General features: G+C 47.6%; 2 protein-coding genes across 4 annotated transcripts in view; one reads left to right on the forward strand and one right to left on the reverse strand.

The window, feature by feature from the left end:
* Window positions 1-7,251: 7,251 nt before the first annotated feature.
* LOC144107741 (uncharacterized) lies at window positions 7,252-15,501 on the forward strand. Its single transcript, XM_077640894.1, has 7 exons — window positions 7,252-7,402; window positions 7,607-7,757; window positions 8,267-8,363; window positions 8,989-9,373; window positions 11,461-11,626; window positions 12,647-13,089; window positions 15,311-15,501. Exons 2-7 carry the CDS (start codon window positions 7,686-7,688, stop codon window positions 15,468-15,470), a joined length of 1,323 nt encoding a protein of 440 aa, XP_077497020.1. The 5' UTR covers window positions 7,252-7,402; window positions 7,607-7,685; the 3' UTR covers window positions 15,471-15,501.
* Window positions 15,483-16,759, reverse strand: part of LOC144107740 (SLIT-ROBO Rho GTPase-activating protein 3-like) — a 29,738-nt gene continuing 28,461 nt past the window's right edge. For all 3 annotated transcript variants that reach the window (XR_013309370.1, XM_077640891.1, XM_077640892.1), the window contains one exon: window positions 15,483-15,784. Coding sequence is in view for 1 of the 3 variants with exons in the window: in XM_077640891.1 (XP_077497017.1) it covers window positions 15,499-15,784 (286 nt within the window). In the remaining 2 variants the exon portion in view is untranslated. The remainder of the gene's footprint in view (window positions 15,785-16,759) is intronic.

Raw genomic sequence — 16,759 nt, forward strand, 5'->3', positions numbered from 1 at the left:
TCTGCACATAATTTTTCACCTGCCATCCAGAACATTATTTTAACCTGTTTTACCTTACATGCAGTGTACTTCATAGTGAAACTGAGTAACAATTTTTTTTTGTTCGGTATGTCTTTTACACATTTAATTGAATGTGTTTCCGTCCTGTTTGTTAAAATGACCGTTTGAATTATTATTTTCTTTTTTTTTGCTTTAGAAGTGATTGTATGCTTTCGCTTCCGCTTTTCTGTTTACAATTTCTGTTTTGCAATCTTTATGTTTGCAATTCGCCCCCTACGATAATGCCCAATGGGCGCTGTAGGTAATTGCAATAAATAAATAAATAAATAAATAAACATCTCGCCAACAACATACGGTTTCATTTCGCTTCAGCATGGCAGATTATTTTCCAACTATTTTTTTCTGAGCCGCCACTTCATTCGACCAACGGTGGGATAAAAAAAGAAAGAAGAAACGTCGTGGCTATTCGACACAGCGAAAAAAAAATTCCACTTTATGTTGGTACAGATATGTGATCACAACGTGCACGACACTTTCATAACTTTGCCAGCAGGGGACACATTTTTGCGAAAAGCGCTCTCTCTGAGTCGTCATTTTGCTCACTGAACGACAGTTCGCACACGGGCCAATCATATATGAGACCGAGGCAGTGTGTTGTGCATGCACTCGAAGGCAACCGTATATAAATTCAGCGCGCCTTTTGACTTCTCCTCTAAGGTGTACAAACATTGTCAGGGTGAGGAATGTAAAATGTCTCCCTTGTGTAAAATGTCTCCCACGTGACTCCCTTTAAGAGGAGTCATTTAAGGCAGTTGATGATACGCGCTCCCGGCATTCACAACGTTTTAAATTTCGAACGACTACACTTACTGAGGCACGCGGCACAAGTGCTGTTGAAAGAAATGCGATGACCGCCGCTAGCCAGAACCGCCGTGTTGTTTGGCTACATTTTCGCTCCCTGCAATTAAGAACTCTGCGGGCGTATAGGGTGGCCGCAGCTGGCGATGGACAGGGTTAATTGGAGAGACACGGGAGATGACTCTGTCCAGTGGACGTGGTCAGGCTGATGATGTTTTTAATCATTGGCCTGCAGTATTTTGAAATAAAGACTAAAAGAAAACAGGACGGGCGGTGAGCTCATATACAACTCATTTCAATGGCATCTCGTAAACGGAATGGAAAGAGGCACGACTGTCGGGCTTAGTGACATAAAAAAATACACCACCAAGCGTTCGGGCCAGCATAAGCGAAAAAAAAAAAAACTTAACGTATCTTTACGTCCAGTCCTGACCTATATGTGTGGGGCTGCAAGGAACAGCTGCGGGTGAGTTAAACCGCGCGGGTGCTTTGAATGTCACCGGCCACCGTCCAAATGGCTTTCGCGTGACAAGCCCATCGAATACATTGTGTGCGTAAACAGTGCAGAAGGTATTCGTAAATACTGAGTGATAGACAGGGATTTCCGATGTCTCCCGTGGAATAACTTTTGCTATTTTTATTAAATAGCGTTAACACCGTAAACGCTAATATATTAATACCGTTTTTAGCACTTTTAAACTTCGAAGAAGCTTTACGTTTGGCAAGCCGAGCTAGAAACTGCCGCGACAGTGTGCAAGCGACATCAAAAGTGAAACTGCTTTGCACTGTCTTGACGTCCATCGCACATTGGTTCTCCCCAATTTGCGCTGAAATGTCAGTCGCCGGAGCACTCTGGCCTGAGGCTGCACGCAACGCCAGTGAAGGTTCCAAAACCTCCCGGAACCATATGTAGTTTTAATATCGCTACAGCAGCGCTTCTTAGGGTGGGTTATCCGGCATCTTCTCGTATATTTTAAAGAATATATCTTGCCTAATGTACTGTATTATCGAACTTTGAAATGGACTTGAATGTGCTAAATCAGCGCATTTCGGAAGAGAAGAGTTAGGGGGTTGCGGAGAGATTTGGAGCTTCAGCGGTCGGCCTTCTAGAATCCGATTGGCCTCCGCCGCCATCTTGGGCCTCGATCGTCACCAGCGTCAGCTGTGTGCTCGGGTCGCAGCCTATTTTTATTATTCCTGCACGCGTGTTTCCTCGCAGTTTTCTTAGTGCAGCCGCGGTGCAGGTGTCCGAAGCCATACGAACGATCAGTGCAAGCAGTTGTCGGTGTCGATGACACGGCGCGGTCAGTTCCATGCGCGCGCTCGCCCACGCACCTGGCGGTTGCAGCCCGAGACGGGATCCAGCACACCGCAAGCGATCGCCGTACCCCGCAGCTATCATCACACGTTCGCGCAGGCCGCGTTCTCATGCGCTGCAGGGCTCTGCGGCTCAGATGTGCGGAAACCTGAGCGCAGCATACGGCGGACGTGGCGCTGGGCGTTGTAGTGCGCATCACGCAAGCCATCACGTGCAGGGGCAGGAATGCGGAGTTCAATTAAGCCGCCCCGATGCTGCGTCTATAGCTGGGCTACGAGGGACGCCTTTGGGGCTCCGGATTATGATTTCGACACGCTCCGGGGCACTTTCTTGCACAGCACGGTTTTACGTTTTTACGAAATTTTACCCGCCGCGGTGGCTCAGTGGTTAGTGCGCTCGGCTACTAATCCGGAGTACCCGGGTTCGAACTCGACCCCGGCGGCCGCGTTTCGATGGAGACAAAACGCTAAGGCCCGTTTCACATGCTGCGACTGGACCGAAAATATCCGGTGTAGTCGGTGAGGCCGCAGTGCGATTTTCGGTCACTGCTTTCACATGCGACACCGACACAACGAATTCGGTCAGAGGAACAGGCAAGGTTCCTTGATGTTTGCATAGACAACCCATTATGAAACGCGACAGAAACATCACACAGAATGTGTTTATGATTTTATGACCAGCGTATTTTTAGATGCAAGGCATTATTCCGTATGTTTTGATTAGAATAAACACTTTTGCTTCCACCGCAGTAACAGTACCCATGTGACAGCACGTCGCACACCGTCTCGGCGCTCCCCAATGGTCAGTCGCAGAGCGAACACACCGACGCTGCGACTGAATTCCAACCGGACGGAACTCGATCGCGAGCTGTCTGCGACTAGACCGATGGCCCTCCCCAGTCGCAGACCGACAGAATTCGCAGTGTCGCAGGCGAAAATCGCATGCATGTGAAACGGGCCTAAGGCGCCCGTGCGCTGTGCGATGTCAGTGCGTGTTAAAGATCCCCAGGTGGTTGAAATTATTCCGGAGCAGTCCACTACGGCACCTCTTTCTTCCTTTATACACTTTTATCATCCCTTCCATTACGGTGCTGTTAAGGTGTCCGCCAAGATGCGAGACAGATACTGCGCCATTTCCTTTCCCCAACAACCAATTAATTAATTCCAAAATTTTCGAAATTCGGTCAACGCGATAAAACCAAACCCGCGACATTGGGATCGCCACCCCAACACCGTGGAGGGCTAGGCGGAACGAATACAGTTTATTAGGAATATCAGACGCGCAGGAGAATAACATCAGGCATGCCACAACGCAAAATGTTTACACATGTAACGCACAGCCGCCATATGAGTGTCCCTTTGCGCGTCCGGCCATCTGAGTCCTGTCAGGTAATTTCTATGTTGTTTGAAAATATGAAGACAAACTCATGGGGTGTTTTAGTAGGGCGTCCCACATGCGCTGGGAGCTATGGGCCCTACGCCGAAGCCAACTGCGCATGCGCCGCGGGTTTCCGCGGTCAGGCGGCACGAGCGCATTTGATGCGAGGCGGAAGTAGAACGCGGGCGCTGATCGCAGACCGCGCTGGCTGAAGCTCTCTAATAGAGACTGGTCTAAATGAGGAGAAAAAACTGAAAATGTGCAAAGCCTGCGTAAAGCGCAGTAATTAAACAGTTTACGCTCAATTAAGCGAATGGCGATGCGGAAAAAAAACAGCGACGGTATGACGTCATAACCGCCTGTCTGAACCACACCTCAAGGAACGACAAAGCCCCTCGAGCTGCAAATGGGTGCGCTGACACACAGTTTTTCATAACTCATCTCGGATTGAAACTGTGTTTGGGAACAAACTGAACCGATAGAATGTCTACAGAGTTGTTGTGTTCGGTAAAAGTTTGAACTGGAATGCGCATGTCAATAACCTCGATTAAAAACTATCATCGTCGTGTGTTTCGCCGTCGAGAAGCAGAACACACTTTGATAAGTCCGTTTTTAACAACTCCACGCTTCGTTCTCGTTTGAAGTGCTGTTGTGATTCCTGGGCTTCTACCTGCCTGCCTGCCTAGATGTTTGAACCAATCGTCCGTTGCCGAAAAATTGCTTCTCGCATGCATTAGGGTGTGCCAGCATCCCACCTTAGCATCCCACCTTAAGAATAATAATAATAATAATAATAATAATAATAATAATAATAATAATAATAATAATAATAATATTAATAATAATAATAATAATAATAATAATAATAATAATAATAATAATAATAATAATAATAATAATAATAATAATAATAATAATAACAATAAGAAGAAGAAGAAGAAGAAGAAGAAGAAGAAGAAGAATAGCATTATTCCGTTTAGTGCGAAATATACGTACAGATGAGAAAAAGGGCACAGCGGAAACACAGGACGAAGTTAGCCAAGAAGATTAGACAAAAATCAGAAGCCAGATAAAGCACAGATTACCATTTTTGAATCCACGCGTGACCTCGGTCTACGAGATGCCGCTATCATGTGGAGCGTCTTACGCTGGACATACAGGAAGATGTATCAACTGGAACATTCAAACTGGCACAGGCAGCGATTTGCCTGTATACACTGTAATATATGTATACGCCTGCCAGTCTTCGACAGGACGAACGCGTTAAGACGACATCCCGAAAAACGCACATCATGCAGCATGCTTGATTGGAAACAAAGGCGCCACGTGTGTCAGCAGCAGTCCGTCCATTGATCATACTAACTAAAAAGACAGACTACGTTCAGAAAAGAAGCAATCTTGCCTCCCTTTGAATACATTTTTCGCCTGTAAACTAATCTTTTAGACAATTCCTTCGTTTCCGGTTTTCACTCTGCCCACAGCCTCAAACCAAACCATCGTTCTTTGTTGAAAATTTTATCCCTTTTATAAATGTTATCATTTTATCGCCATGACTCAGCAAACAGATGCTGGACAATGCACACTCAGGCGTATCTAATATGAATAAGCGTTGTAGCTTATTTCCGCCGTGACTTGTCTCCGCCGTCATACATGTAATGCCCCGTTAAATAATTAAATAACAGGCTTGGTTAGTTTGAATTATGGTGGTTTAACGTCCCAAGGCGACTCAGGCTATGAGGGACGCCGCAGTGAAGGGCTTCAAAAATTTCGGCCACCTGGGGTTCTTTAACGTGCACAGACATTGCACAGTACACGGGCCTCTAGAACTTAACCTCCATCGAAATTCGACCGCCGCGGCCGGGATCTATTCCGCGTCAGCAGCCGAGTGCCATAACCAATGAGCCACCGCGGGTAGACTATGCAACTATATGTCAATACTGCTTGGAACCCCAGACATTGCTTGCCCCTCTGACTGCGCACTTTTTCGTCAGCTTCTTATCAATTATTTCTCTTGTGACGGCTTGGTTTTAGTGGTTATTAAAAAGTTATCTGTCTTTTCGTGAATTGTTTAGCCTTTCTTGTGCATTTCAGTTGTCTAAATTCTGTTTTTCATTTTTCTGTGTGTAGTTATTTTCATGCATTGTCCACTTTTGATTCTTTGTTTAACCCACAATCCTCTTTAAAGCGACGGCGCTTCTGGGTACAATAAATAAATAAATGAATAAATAAATACGTCGATAAATAAAGAAATAGCACAAAAGCCAAGCGCTTTGGCATTTATTCCGAGTGTTATTTGCAACATTCTATTGCTGCTCCAACGACAAGCGCGTATTCGTTTGTTGACCGTCTCTCGCGTCATCGATATCATCAGTAATGGATGATGTTCTGTCTCTTGGCGCTTCTATGCTTGGCCATACCAATGGGAATGTTTGCTCTGCCGTTCAAAATTATCTCCTAGAATCAAAACGTCTACCATCATGAGCTTTCGTCCTGCCCATCCTATTATCAGCTTCTGTATTTCGGTTTTTACAACCACTTATAGTAATCCCTACCCCTTCTTTGCCTAAATTTTAGTTTGTATGACCCCCCTAACCTCCTGCAACCACCTCGGCTACGGAAACTGTGCGATCCAAATTTTGGTAGGTCATCCCATGCTTGCCACATGCAACTGGTCATTTAAATAGTCACCGCCTGGTTATGGCCAATCCCCCTTGTGGGTATGTGCCATTGTGTGAGGTCAACAGCAACAACAATCGCTGGTCTGGTATTCTCAGACAGTCCCAGAATGCAACGCATTTGCATAATGAAATTTATGCAAGCATCAAGCACGGCGACGAGCACTTGCTGCACATTATGAGGTACCTAACCTAGTGTAGTAGCTTTGAAAATTGCGATTATGCAATCACGCAGAAGGGTCTCATATAACCATTGACTGCGCCATGTCCTTGCCTAATATTGCGACTGTTCTTTCTTTAATTATTGCCAGAGGGGAGGCTATGCCTGCCACCTCTGTTGGCTCGGACAGGATGCAGTCAAGGAATACATTAATTGCCCGTGGACTCTCTTCTAACCCGCGCAATATACGCTGGATTGCAGGCTAGTTCCGCCACGCGCCGTCCCGTCGACTTTGCCCGCCTTTTGTTGGAGGAGGTGCTCTTCCGCAAGTCATCGTTGCACCGAGGGCCGTTATCGCTTCACGACCCTGGTCATGATCGCTTGTTTAAACGCGAGACTATATAGGTGCGCACTCAGGCGTCTGAATATCTGCGCGGCAAAAGTCCATTCGGCCACTATGCACAGCCACCGGCCAGCACGTGCTTGCGTGGCAGACAACACGACAGTGCGTAAAAACGCGGGGCGAAGGACGCCAGCAGGCATCAGCGTTTAGTACAGAGCGGGTGCGCGGTTGTACCCGCCGTCGCAATAGTCCGCTTCCGCTTGGACCGGCCACGGCCTCGACGACCAGCCGCCGCGGACAGCCGGCGCGCGCCGGCTTCTAGTGAATCAGCAGCCCAGCGTTGCTTATCGCGGCTGGTGGCTGACGCGCACGTGCACGCTCTTCTAATCGATAAGCCACAAGCGCGCGCACGCAAGCAGCGCACTCAAAAAGACGCGCGGCTCCGAGACGCCGCTCCATTGGCTGCTTCGGACAGCGAGCAGCGTCACGTGACTCAGCCTCCTCCTCGCTCCAGCCCTATAAAAGCGAGCGCTTCGCCATTGCACCGTCCCTACCAACTGTCTCCCTGCCGCCCTGTGGTTCCGTGCTCAAGCTATTTCTTCGTTGTTGCCACCCCAAATCCAACCATTCCGTCCCAAACCATCTCCGGCGGTTGGGACGCTTCTCCCAAGGTAGGAACGGCGCGTGCGGAGGTCGGCGTGAGGTTTGATGCCTCCGATCGGCGATTTCACCCGCCCTGGGTCGAACCTTACGCCGGCCCTCCCGCAAAAAAAAAAATCTGCCGGGGTTGAGAGTTCGGAGTGGGGGTCGTTGATAAGACAGCCATCACTATCGACCGAACGTGGACATGTTTGTGCCTGTTGCTGCTGCTGCAGGGGGACCTGACCTCTCGGGTCCTCCAGCCCAAGATCCGCGTGAGCGGGAGCGGACCGCCTTGGGACGAGAGCTGAGACCATGAGGAATTGCGAGGTTGTGGACCCCATGGTCGGGGACGTCGGCATGGTTCGTTCCATCACATCCAACCCGGTAAGCCCAACGTAAACGTCTGGCTCGACACAAAGGCAGGAGCGGGCACGCAATGGCTGTATGGGGGAAAAAAAAAGATCTGCGCATCGCTTCGTATGGGGAAACACAGCCGGCTGAGCGAGCGCAGGCTCCGAGCTTAGACATGAAAGGGCAGCTGCTCAAGCTGCGGTCTGGGTGTTTCTCGCCGAAAAGAAAAGGGTTCGTTCATACAGCCTCCGAGTGAGTGTCGAGAGATCACGTGCTGCCGCCCTCCAAGCTGCACTTCGCGCGGAGAGACAATCGAACAGCCGCGGAGATAATGACGTACGCACAGTCACACATGCAATGCTGGGGCATTGGCAAGCTGCCACGCTCGCTGCCGCAGCCACTTGAACAGGGAGGCGACCCACTTGGGAAACGGGCGTTGTACAGTCGAAACAGCCCGCGCGTTGCTGCTGGTGTTGCCGGCGTGAAGCGAAAGGCTGTTGCGTGCTCGGCAACTAATGTCTGGAAATGGTGTGTGCTTGCAGGACAATGACCAACCCTTCTTCGTCGTTGACGTGGGTGACATTGTGTACAAGGTGAAGCTCTGGAGGCTGAAAATTCCACGTGTGGAGCCCTTCTATGGTAAGAAAGTTATCCATGCTGTGGCATTTGAGGCTCAATCACTGTCCACATAATTGCCTAATTAACTCGTTGCATGCAGTGTCACATTTTGAGAGTAAACGCTGGCATATCATCAGGCTAGGTTTCATTTTCTTGATCTGGTAACTACAAGTGACATGGCCTCTTGGATATCATACCATGCTGCCAGAGATTCTCCGTTTTGCTTTCTTGGCTCGCTACCTTTTGTATCAGCATATGGCTACCAACTAAACTAGGCTTGCATGGTGTCTGCGCGAAGAACATTATTATGTCTCGTGCATTGCTTAACCACAGCTTGAAAAACGCCCAGCAGAGTACTCTTCGAAGCAGCTTGCTTCCAAGAACTATATTTTAAAATATGCTTCAAACACAATTGTGCCAATTTGTATTGCATGTTCGGAGTAGTTGAGTGGTTTTATACAAAAATGCAGTTCAGAGAGCTCGCAGGAACAGTGAAACAAGTGGCTAATGTGCCTGCTGTATGATGACTTCATGCATAGATTTCCCTCTCAGGATTCTCTTTTCATGCCCTGCCTTTAGGCACTTGCTTGTTGGGAACCTTTGCCAAAGTACGCAATGACCCAAATGAATGAACCATCCCGTGCAGCTGTCAAGTGCAATGGGGAGCCGGCCGTGCTTGAGCTTCTGGCTGGCCTGGGCTTGGGCTTTGACTGTGCCAGCAAGGCAGAGATCGACACCATGCGAGCCATAGGCGTGGCCAGCAGCCGCATCATCTACGCCAATCCGTGCAAGACCCGCTCGTACATCAAGCATGCCGCTGCCGTCGGCGTTGATCTCATGACCTTTGACAACGAGCTGGAGCTGTACAAGGTATGCGAGCTGTACCCGACAGCTCGGCTGGTGTTGCGCCTTCGCGTCGATGACTCGGGCTCAGTCTGCCGTCTGGGGCTCAAGTTTGGCTGCGAACTGTCTGACACACAGCACCTGCTCTCCGTGGCTCGTTCCCTGGGACTCAATGTCGTGGGTGTCAGGTGAGCCGCTTGCATGATCAGTTTGCATAGTCGAGAGCTCGACAGAAATCAGTCTGGTTAGGCATGGTGATCCGATGAAATGAATAAGCAGTCACTGCCCGTAGTTAAAAATGAAGACTTTTTTGTAACCACTACGGATTTCTTGTTCATCATTTTGGTTTTGGGTTCTGAATGATGTGTGCAGTTACTAATGACTGTGGTTGTGTATAACTTGTAAAAGCACCTGGGCAGTGGCATCTGTTTGCTCTTTCAAGCAGAATGTCACTCCACTTACCATCATAATAACCAGATTTCAGGTGTCCTGTGCCTACACAAGATCTGCTGCCGGTCCTAGTTGACTGAAGCATGGCCAGATTGCTGAACATTAACGGGTTTCATGCCATATGATAGCACGTAGCTTGATGGGACTGAATCGGTGGTATCCCGGTAGTATCCCGGGACTGGTATAAGCTAGCAAAAGATTTGTACAGCACCTGAGTGATCACCTTTTAACGGACTATAGACATCAAATTTTTGCTTCCGTGCTTTCTTCTTTCAAGCTGCGAGGTAGACGTTGGTGCACACAGAGCACCCTGTGGCATTCGCCTACGACCGCTAAATAATTTTTAATTGAATTTCTTGTGGACGCAGTTTCGGTTTTATCACCCGAAGGATGGCTGTGTCATGTAGTTTTGGGTCACGTGACGCATGAAAAAAACGGCAATATAAATGCTGATACTTAGCTTTAACTCATGACAGCTCTTAAACCAGCGTGCTTCAATAGTTAAAATTACAACAAACGACTTCATATCGTTTGTTACCTCACATGACCGAAACATCAACTACACATCACAGGCATGGGTCGGTTGGTGAAACCGAAACAGCATGAGAGATGAAATTCAATTATATTATTTAGCGGTTGTAGGCGAGGGCCACATGGTGATCGATGAATTCTAATGTCTAACGCATCATTTGAAAGGAGAAAACGTGCAGTAAAATTAGGTGTCTACAGTCCTTTAAGTACCACATTCCTTTAATAATGTGCGTTCTTGGGAGAGCTGGTGACTGAACATTATGAAGGAAAAGAGCTAAAGGAACTGGCCAGAGAACAGACATACACGAATGCTCGTGTGTGCCTGTTATGCTCTGTCCCATTCCGTTACTGCTGTTTTCCTTGATAACATTTCTGTTGACCTAGGTGTCACAACAGCCTCTGCTCTATCATACAGAATGTCACTCAACTTGCCCAGCTGTCACATGGCCAGAAATGTATGTCCTTGACATAGCAAAATTCCTGAAGCTATGGTAGACAAACAACTGTCTGTAGTCTCTTTAAAAACCTTTGTTCTTGTTTATCTTTCTGGATTTCAAGGAGAACCACTAAAAGTCATTTGACCTTTTGTAGTTTGCAATTTGTAATCACAAACCTGCATTGTTTAGGTGTACAAATGTGAAGAGAAAGACAATAATGTAAATAATAAAGTAAATTCGCAATTCCAAAATTTTGCACTGGTTATTGACATGAGTGACAGGCAGGGTCTGATATGGGTGAAAATGCTGTGCGGCAGTGCTTGTATGATCCTTGTGGGGAAAAGTGATAAGGCATTGGTATGTTTTGGATAGTTGGCTAAAAATGTGCTACACATAACTGTATCTGAATTGCTGCATTTGCTTGAGTACTATTCTTGCCAATATATTTACCTATGCATGCTGCCACAGTAGTTACCTGTGTGTGTCATTTCTTATCAATGCTCTTTGCACTGTATCTGCAGAGATTTTTTTTTTTGTACTAGTAGTTCCGAAGAACAGTGTTTCTCCCAGCTGTTCAGTTGTTTTGAAATTGGTGCTGAGAAAGTAAATGACATGCGCAGTTACCGACGGCAGTGTTTGTGTGTAACTTGTAAAAGCACCTGGGCAGCAGTATTTGGATCCATTTGATGGCATCTGTTTGCTTAGAAGTAATATGAGTGAGGTCGTTACTCCAATTGTCTTATCTTGCTAATTGCATAATACAATTGAAGGTTAAAAAAATAATTATTGCTTGGAGCCTAGTTGCATTTCCCAGACAGCTGTGTGCTTATTCCAACTGCCTGTTTATCTTGGGGCAGCTTCCACGTGGGTAGCAACAGCAGTAATCCACAGTCGTTTGCCCGTGCCATTGAGGGTGCACGCCAAGTTTTTGACCAAGGCCTAGCCATGGGCTTTCCCATGACTCTGCTGGACATCGGTGGTGGCTACCCGGGTGACCGCGGCTTCCAGAAGCTTTTCGATCAGGTACGTTACTTTTCCCTCCTTAGCATATTGATACTACCACTGGTGTGTCGCTCCACTGTGTCCATTCTTTCGGTTCAGAATGGCAGTGTCCTTTGTAATGCAATTTGGTGGGTGCAGTGGTTGCTGTGCCAGAATGAGTGCAACTTGGAGTAGGATATAATTCAAGCCTGGCTTTGACACGCAGCTGTTCCTTAGTTTATCTACATCTGGCAGAACTGTGCTTACTGTGGCATGGTTATTTTACTTCGCACTGTGTCATGAATGCGTACCATGCCGTCTGAAACTTCCTTGCATCCATGCAGCTACCACTATATTATCAGAGTGCAGAAATACTTTTCTTCTGGAACTTCAGTCTGAATCTTCAGCCTTGACATTGACTGAATTTTTTCTCAGAATAGTCAGCGATTTTATCTGCAAGTACTGGTGACCCAACTGATAACCATGTCTGCTGTGTGCTTCAAAGGTAGGCCATGAAAGGCAGGCCGCATATCGGTTACAGGTGATATCAATGTGAATGCTAGCTCTGTGAATCTGCAGCAGGTGAAAGAATTTTTTGAAGCTCATAATTTTCTTCAAATCATTTTGAAGCAAATATTTCGAATACTTCTGGCACACAAAAAAGTGTAATTATTTTCTGCCATTTGTTGCGAGCTTCACTTTGGACAAGTCCTGGAATTCGCGCTGTGCGGAAAACATTCACTGGAAGCACTTTCGAAGCAAAATGTTTTTTTTAACCTGCAGTGTTAACTCGGTGGCCATGGCATTTAGCTGACGAGCTCAAGGTCGCGGGATTCAATCTCAGTGGCAGCTCCGGGAATGCAAAAGACACCCATATACTGTGCAATGCTGGTGCACATTAAAGAACCCCAAGTGGTCTAGATTGTTCTGGGGCCCTTCACCGCAGCAGCATCGAGGTTTGGGATATTCAATCCCATATACCAACCCCGCTTTTGGGTGCTGATGGTGGTGCTCTGCTCACCTCCACACCAACTTTACTCTGTGTCCCCCTGTCGCATGCAGATTGCGCACACCATCAACAGCAGCCTGGCAGAACACTTCCCAGAGGAGTGTGGGGTGCGCATCATCGCAGAGCCCGGCCGCTTCTTCGTGTCATCAGCCTTCACACTGTACACCACTGTGATCGCCAAGCGTGAGGCCGGCGGCCGGCTCATGTACTACCTCAACGATGGAGTGTACGGGTCCTTCAACTGCACAGTCTTCGACCATGCCCAGCCCGTGCCCTTCGCCCTGCACAGTGGCAACGGTCCCCTGCACCTGTGCTCCCTCTGGGGTCCTACCTGCGACTCAATGGACATGGTGCTGGAGGACGCGCTGCTGCCCAAACTGGACCCGGGCGACTGGATCGTCTTCGAGAACATGGGGGCCTACACGATCTGCGCCGCATCCACCTTCAACGGCTTTCAAACACCAGAGGTCAAGTACATGCTCACCTACTCCGCAATGTGAGTATTTTCAAAAAATTTCTTTACATACTGTCAACCCTTATTTCAGGGTTGTTACAGGGAAGGAAAAGGGACCGCATGGTGTACACCACTGCTTATGCCTGAATTTCATTGGGACATTATGCTGCCACAATCCACACTTCCACTGAGAAATTTGTGCTTGCTAGCACACTGCTAATGTTACTGAGGACAGCTGGTCAAGAGTTGAGATTAGGTAAACTGCATAATTTGGCAGAGAGGCATGGTCATCTCGCTTTATGCCGTTAAGTTGTTTGCAATGCTGTGAGGGCTGCCAATCAGAAAGGCTTGCACTGTAAAACGTGTTCCTCTGTGACCCTCATCCCAAGACTTATGGCTCCATACATGGGAAGGAAAGATCACCAGTGTCCAGCTGCTGTGCGCAGGAGACTCCGTGTGGACTGTATCATAATTAACCAGTGAACGAACCTCCCGCTGTACTTTCAACACCCTATCCTGAACTACCTTTTCAATTGCTGCAATGATTGCTTGAAAAATAACGCATCAACACTGCTCTAATATTTGAGGGGAAGTTTTTCTTCCTTGGCCCCGATTTGACGAGAGCTCCACCTTTCATAGTGCTCCAAACAACTTGCGAGATGGAGTATAGGCTACTACAACACTGCTTCATTGGGCACGAAATGCTCCGTCGCTTCATAGCATGGTTTAACGCTTTAAAATCTGCTATACGAAATTGTGCAGTGCACTGCTGTCTTCGAGAGCTTAGCTTATTGTATGAAATTTGTGCGAAAAAAAAACCCACCAGAAGGCATTTCCATTATGCCAAGCTTGTGCCATAAGACAGGGTTACAATTTAGGTAGTTAATGCGCTTGTTACAGGATAGCGCTTTTTCATATAAGTGATAACATGGAACAAGAAAATCATTGCATGAATATATGGAGCTAGAGAAAACAATCGGGAAAAAAAACTGTTTAATAAAAAGAATGTGCCTGTCCGAGGCTAGATCAGGTTGCCTTAGAAACGGGCAATATAGAAGCAAGTATGAACGAGATATTTATTGCATGTGGGAGCAGTGTAGAAAACGTTAAACTTGTTCCGGTAGAATGTAAACCTATACATCCAGATATCAAAGAGGAGATGGCGAGACTACCAGTAGCTTTAGGTTTTAAGCATTGTGAAAGCAAAATGGTAGGTCTATAAATTAGCACGTGGAACACTAAAGTAATGTTCAACAGTCTTATAAGGGAACAGCAGTTTATACAATAGGCAGCAGGGCGTTGGAAGTGGTCAGGGGATGCATCTCCTTAGGGCAGGCAGTGACCGCAAATCTGGGCCACAAGAGTGAAGAACCTTAACAATGGGGTTGAGCGCATTTAGCAGGTGCTCTGGGATCATGGATGGCAGTTTTCCAATATCCCTCAAGAGAAAAGTATATAAGAGCTGTATACAACCGGTACTCACCCATGGGGCAGAAATGTGGAGGCTAACAAAAAAGGTTCAACTTGAGAACAGCGCAGCGAGCTATGGAAAGAAAAATGATAGGTGCAACGTTACGAGGAGGGCAGAGTGGGTCATGGAACAAACACAGGCTAATGACATCCTAGTTGAAATAAAGAGGAAAAAATAGGCTTGGGCAGGGCATGCAATGCGAAGGCTGCTGGCCCTTAAGGGTAACTGAGTGGGTTCCTAGAGAAGGCAAGCATAGCAGGGGCAGGCAGAAAGTTAGGTGGGCGGATGAGATTAGAAAGTTCATGGGGATAGGGTGGCTGCGGCTAGCACAACACAGGGTTAAGAGATATGGGAGAGGCCTTCGCCTTGCAGTGGGCTTAGTCAGGTTGATGCTGATGTGTTACTTTTCCTGTCATTAAGACTGAGTACTGGTGGTTTAACAGCAGAATGGATAAATTGCAGGAACCATCAAAGCTATAAAAATTGATGTAACTTGATATGAAAACAAAAAGATAAGGTTTCAGTTTCAAAAAAAGAGGGCGATACAAAAAATAAGACAGCCAATAAAACAGCATACTGGTAGGCAAGGTGGCACTGCCACCACCGTGATTCAAAGGTTGTGCAATAATCTATCTAATCGTAGATTGGGGGGGGGGGGACATTGCATATAAAACTTGCTGTATATATATAAAAAAAAAGACCGGTGCTCTTCTGTTAGCAGCGCCAATGTGGGCTGCTTTGGTTACACATCAGTTGAGGTTTGGTTTTTGAGCACCGCTGTTTCCCTTGCAGTGCCTACCTGCGAGAGCTGCCCTTTTGGGACAACCTGGCGCGCCATCTAGGCGGAGCCCTCCAGCAGCCTCAGCAGCCTCAGCCGGACACGTGCGGAACCGCAGGGCAGGGCGCGGGGGCGGCAGAAGTGCCGCCCCCGCTGGCTGAAGCGCGCGGCTGAATCTAGGCCCAATAAAAAGGAGGCATTTTTATTCTCGCAAGGCACTGCTAGTGGCCGCCGCGGAGGGGCCCTTCTTGAGCGTGCACTGGTTGGACAGGGCAAATCGCTCCGCGGCTGTCATGTCGTCGGGCAGGTCTTGCACCAAGTCCGGCGCGTGGCTGCGCTCTATGTTGTCGATGGACACGTGCACCCGGGCCAGGGCATTGTCCAGGTCTCGTGCCAGCTCCTGATTGGATGTCTCCCGGCTGATGTCGTACGCATCCAGGTTGGGCGCCGCTCCCATGGCAGTGGCTGCCACCACAGGGTCCTCATCTCTGTGCCACACGAAAAGAAGAGGAACATAACATATTTCACACATGTGCCTGAACCAACATGAAAGGGAACACAGCATTATTCACCCAATGATTACAAGTATGAGTGACTTGGCAAATTCTTTAGTGTGCTAGCACTAAGGCTTCCAATCTCTAAAGCCCTGTTGTCTGTCTGTCTGAAGCCAGCTAGACCTGCAGAAATGAAGTAAATATGGCTGCAACTGTGCCACGCCTAGGTTTCGAACCCGCGGCGTGCACGAGAGCACTATGCCACTGCCGCAATCTATCACCCCTCATGACGTGCCATCTTACTTCCGTGTAATGGATCCAGAATGCACCCTTATCGCTGTGCTCTCTCAAGGTGCTGATCCCAAGATTTGATAGTGGCCTACCACTAAGGCGCCCCAATCTTTACTTGAAGCCTCACCCAAAAGCGATATGAAAAAGTAACATGCTAGCGCACATACATTTTTTTTTATTTTTTTTTTTTCTCCAAGCACTTCTGTAGACACAACCACAGGACATTTTCAACTTTTGTGCAGAAATAGCAAAACTCATTCTTGTATGAAAACAGACTGTTGCCATTCATGCTGGAGCCATGTGTACGCATTCCACTGTTCACTTGACACCTGTCTGAAAAGAAAATGCGCATCACCCTCGGCTCTCGTTCTGTCAAGTTCAACTTCACTATATTCCATCTCCAGTCTTGCAGTGCTACGAAGGCTGCAGCAATATGAGCCAATTGGAACCATGTTTCTCTGCTCCCCTCAACCCCATGACTGGTGGCTCCATCCCTAGAATGGAATGGGCAGGAGACTCTGCAGATGCCACATTTATGAATGCCTGCGCACCACTTCGCAGCTAGCCCTGGTAGTGCTATGTCCAATCGGACTTTCTCTGCTAATTCAACGAGTGAATGAAACCGCTGTATTTTCAGAACACCATCCTGAACTGAAGTGCCTTTAATTACTGCAATAA

The sequence above is a fragment of the Amblyomma americanum genome, chromosome 10 (assembly GCF_052857255.1).
Source record: "Amblyomma americanum isolate KBUSLIRL-KWMA chromosome 10, ASM5285725v1, whole genome shotgun sequence".
In the NCBI taxonomy this organism is placed as follows: domain Eukaryota; kingdom Metazoa; phylum Arthropoda; class Arachnida; order Ixodida; family Ixodidae; genus Amblyomma; species Amblyomma americanum.

Coding starts and splice junctions, on each gene's coding strand:
- LOC144107741 (XM_077640894.1), top strand. CDS start 7,686: ATGAGGAATTGCGAGGTTGTGGACCCCATGGTCGGGGACGTCGGCATG. Junction 7,758..8,266: donor GTTCCATCACATCCAACCCG/GTAAGCCCAACG, acceptor GTGTGCTTGCAG/GACAATGACCAACCCTTCTT. Junction 8,364..8,988: donor ACGTGTGGAGCCCTTCTATG/GTAAGAAAGTTA, acceptor CATCCCGTGCAG/CTGTCAAGTGCAATGGGGAG.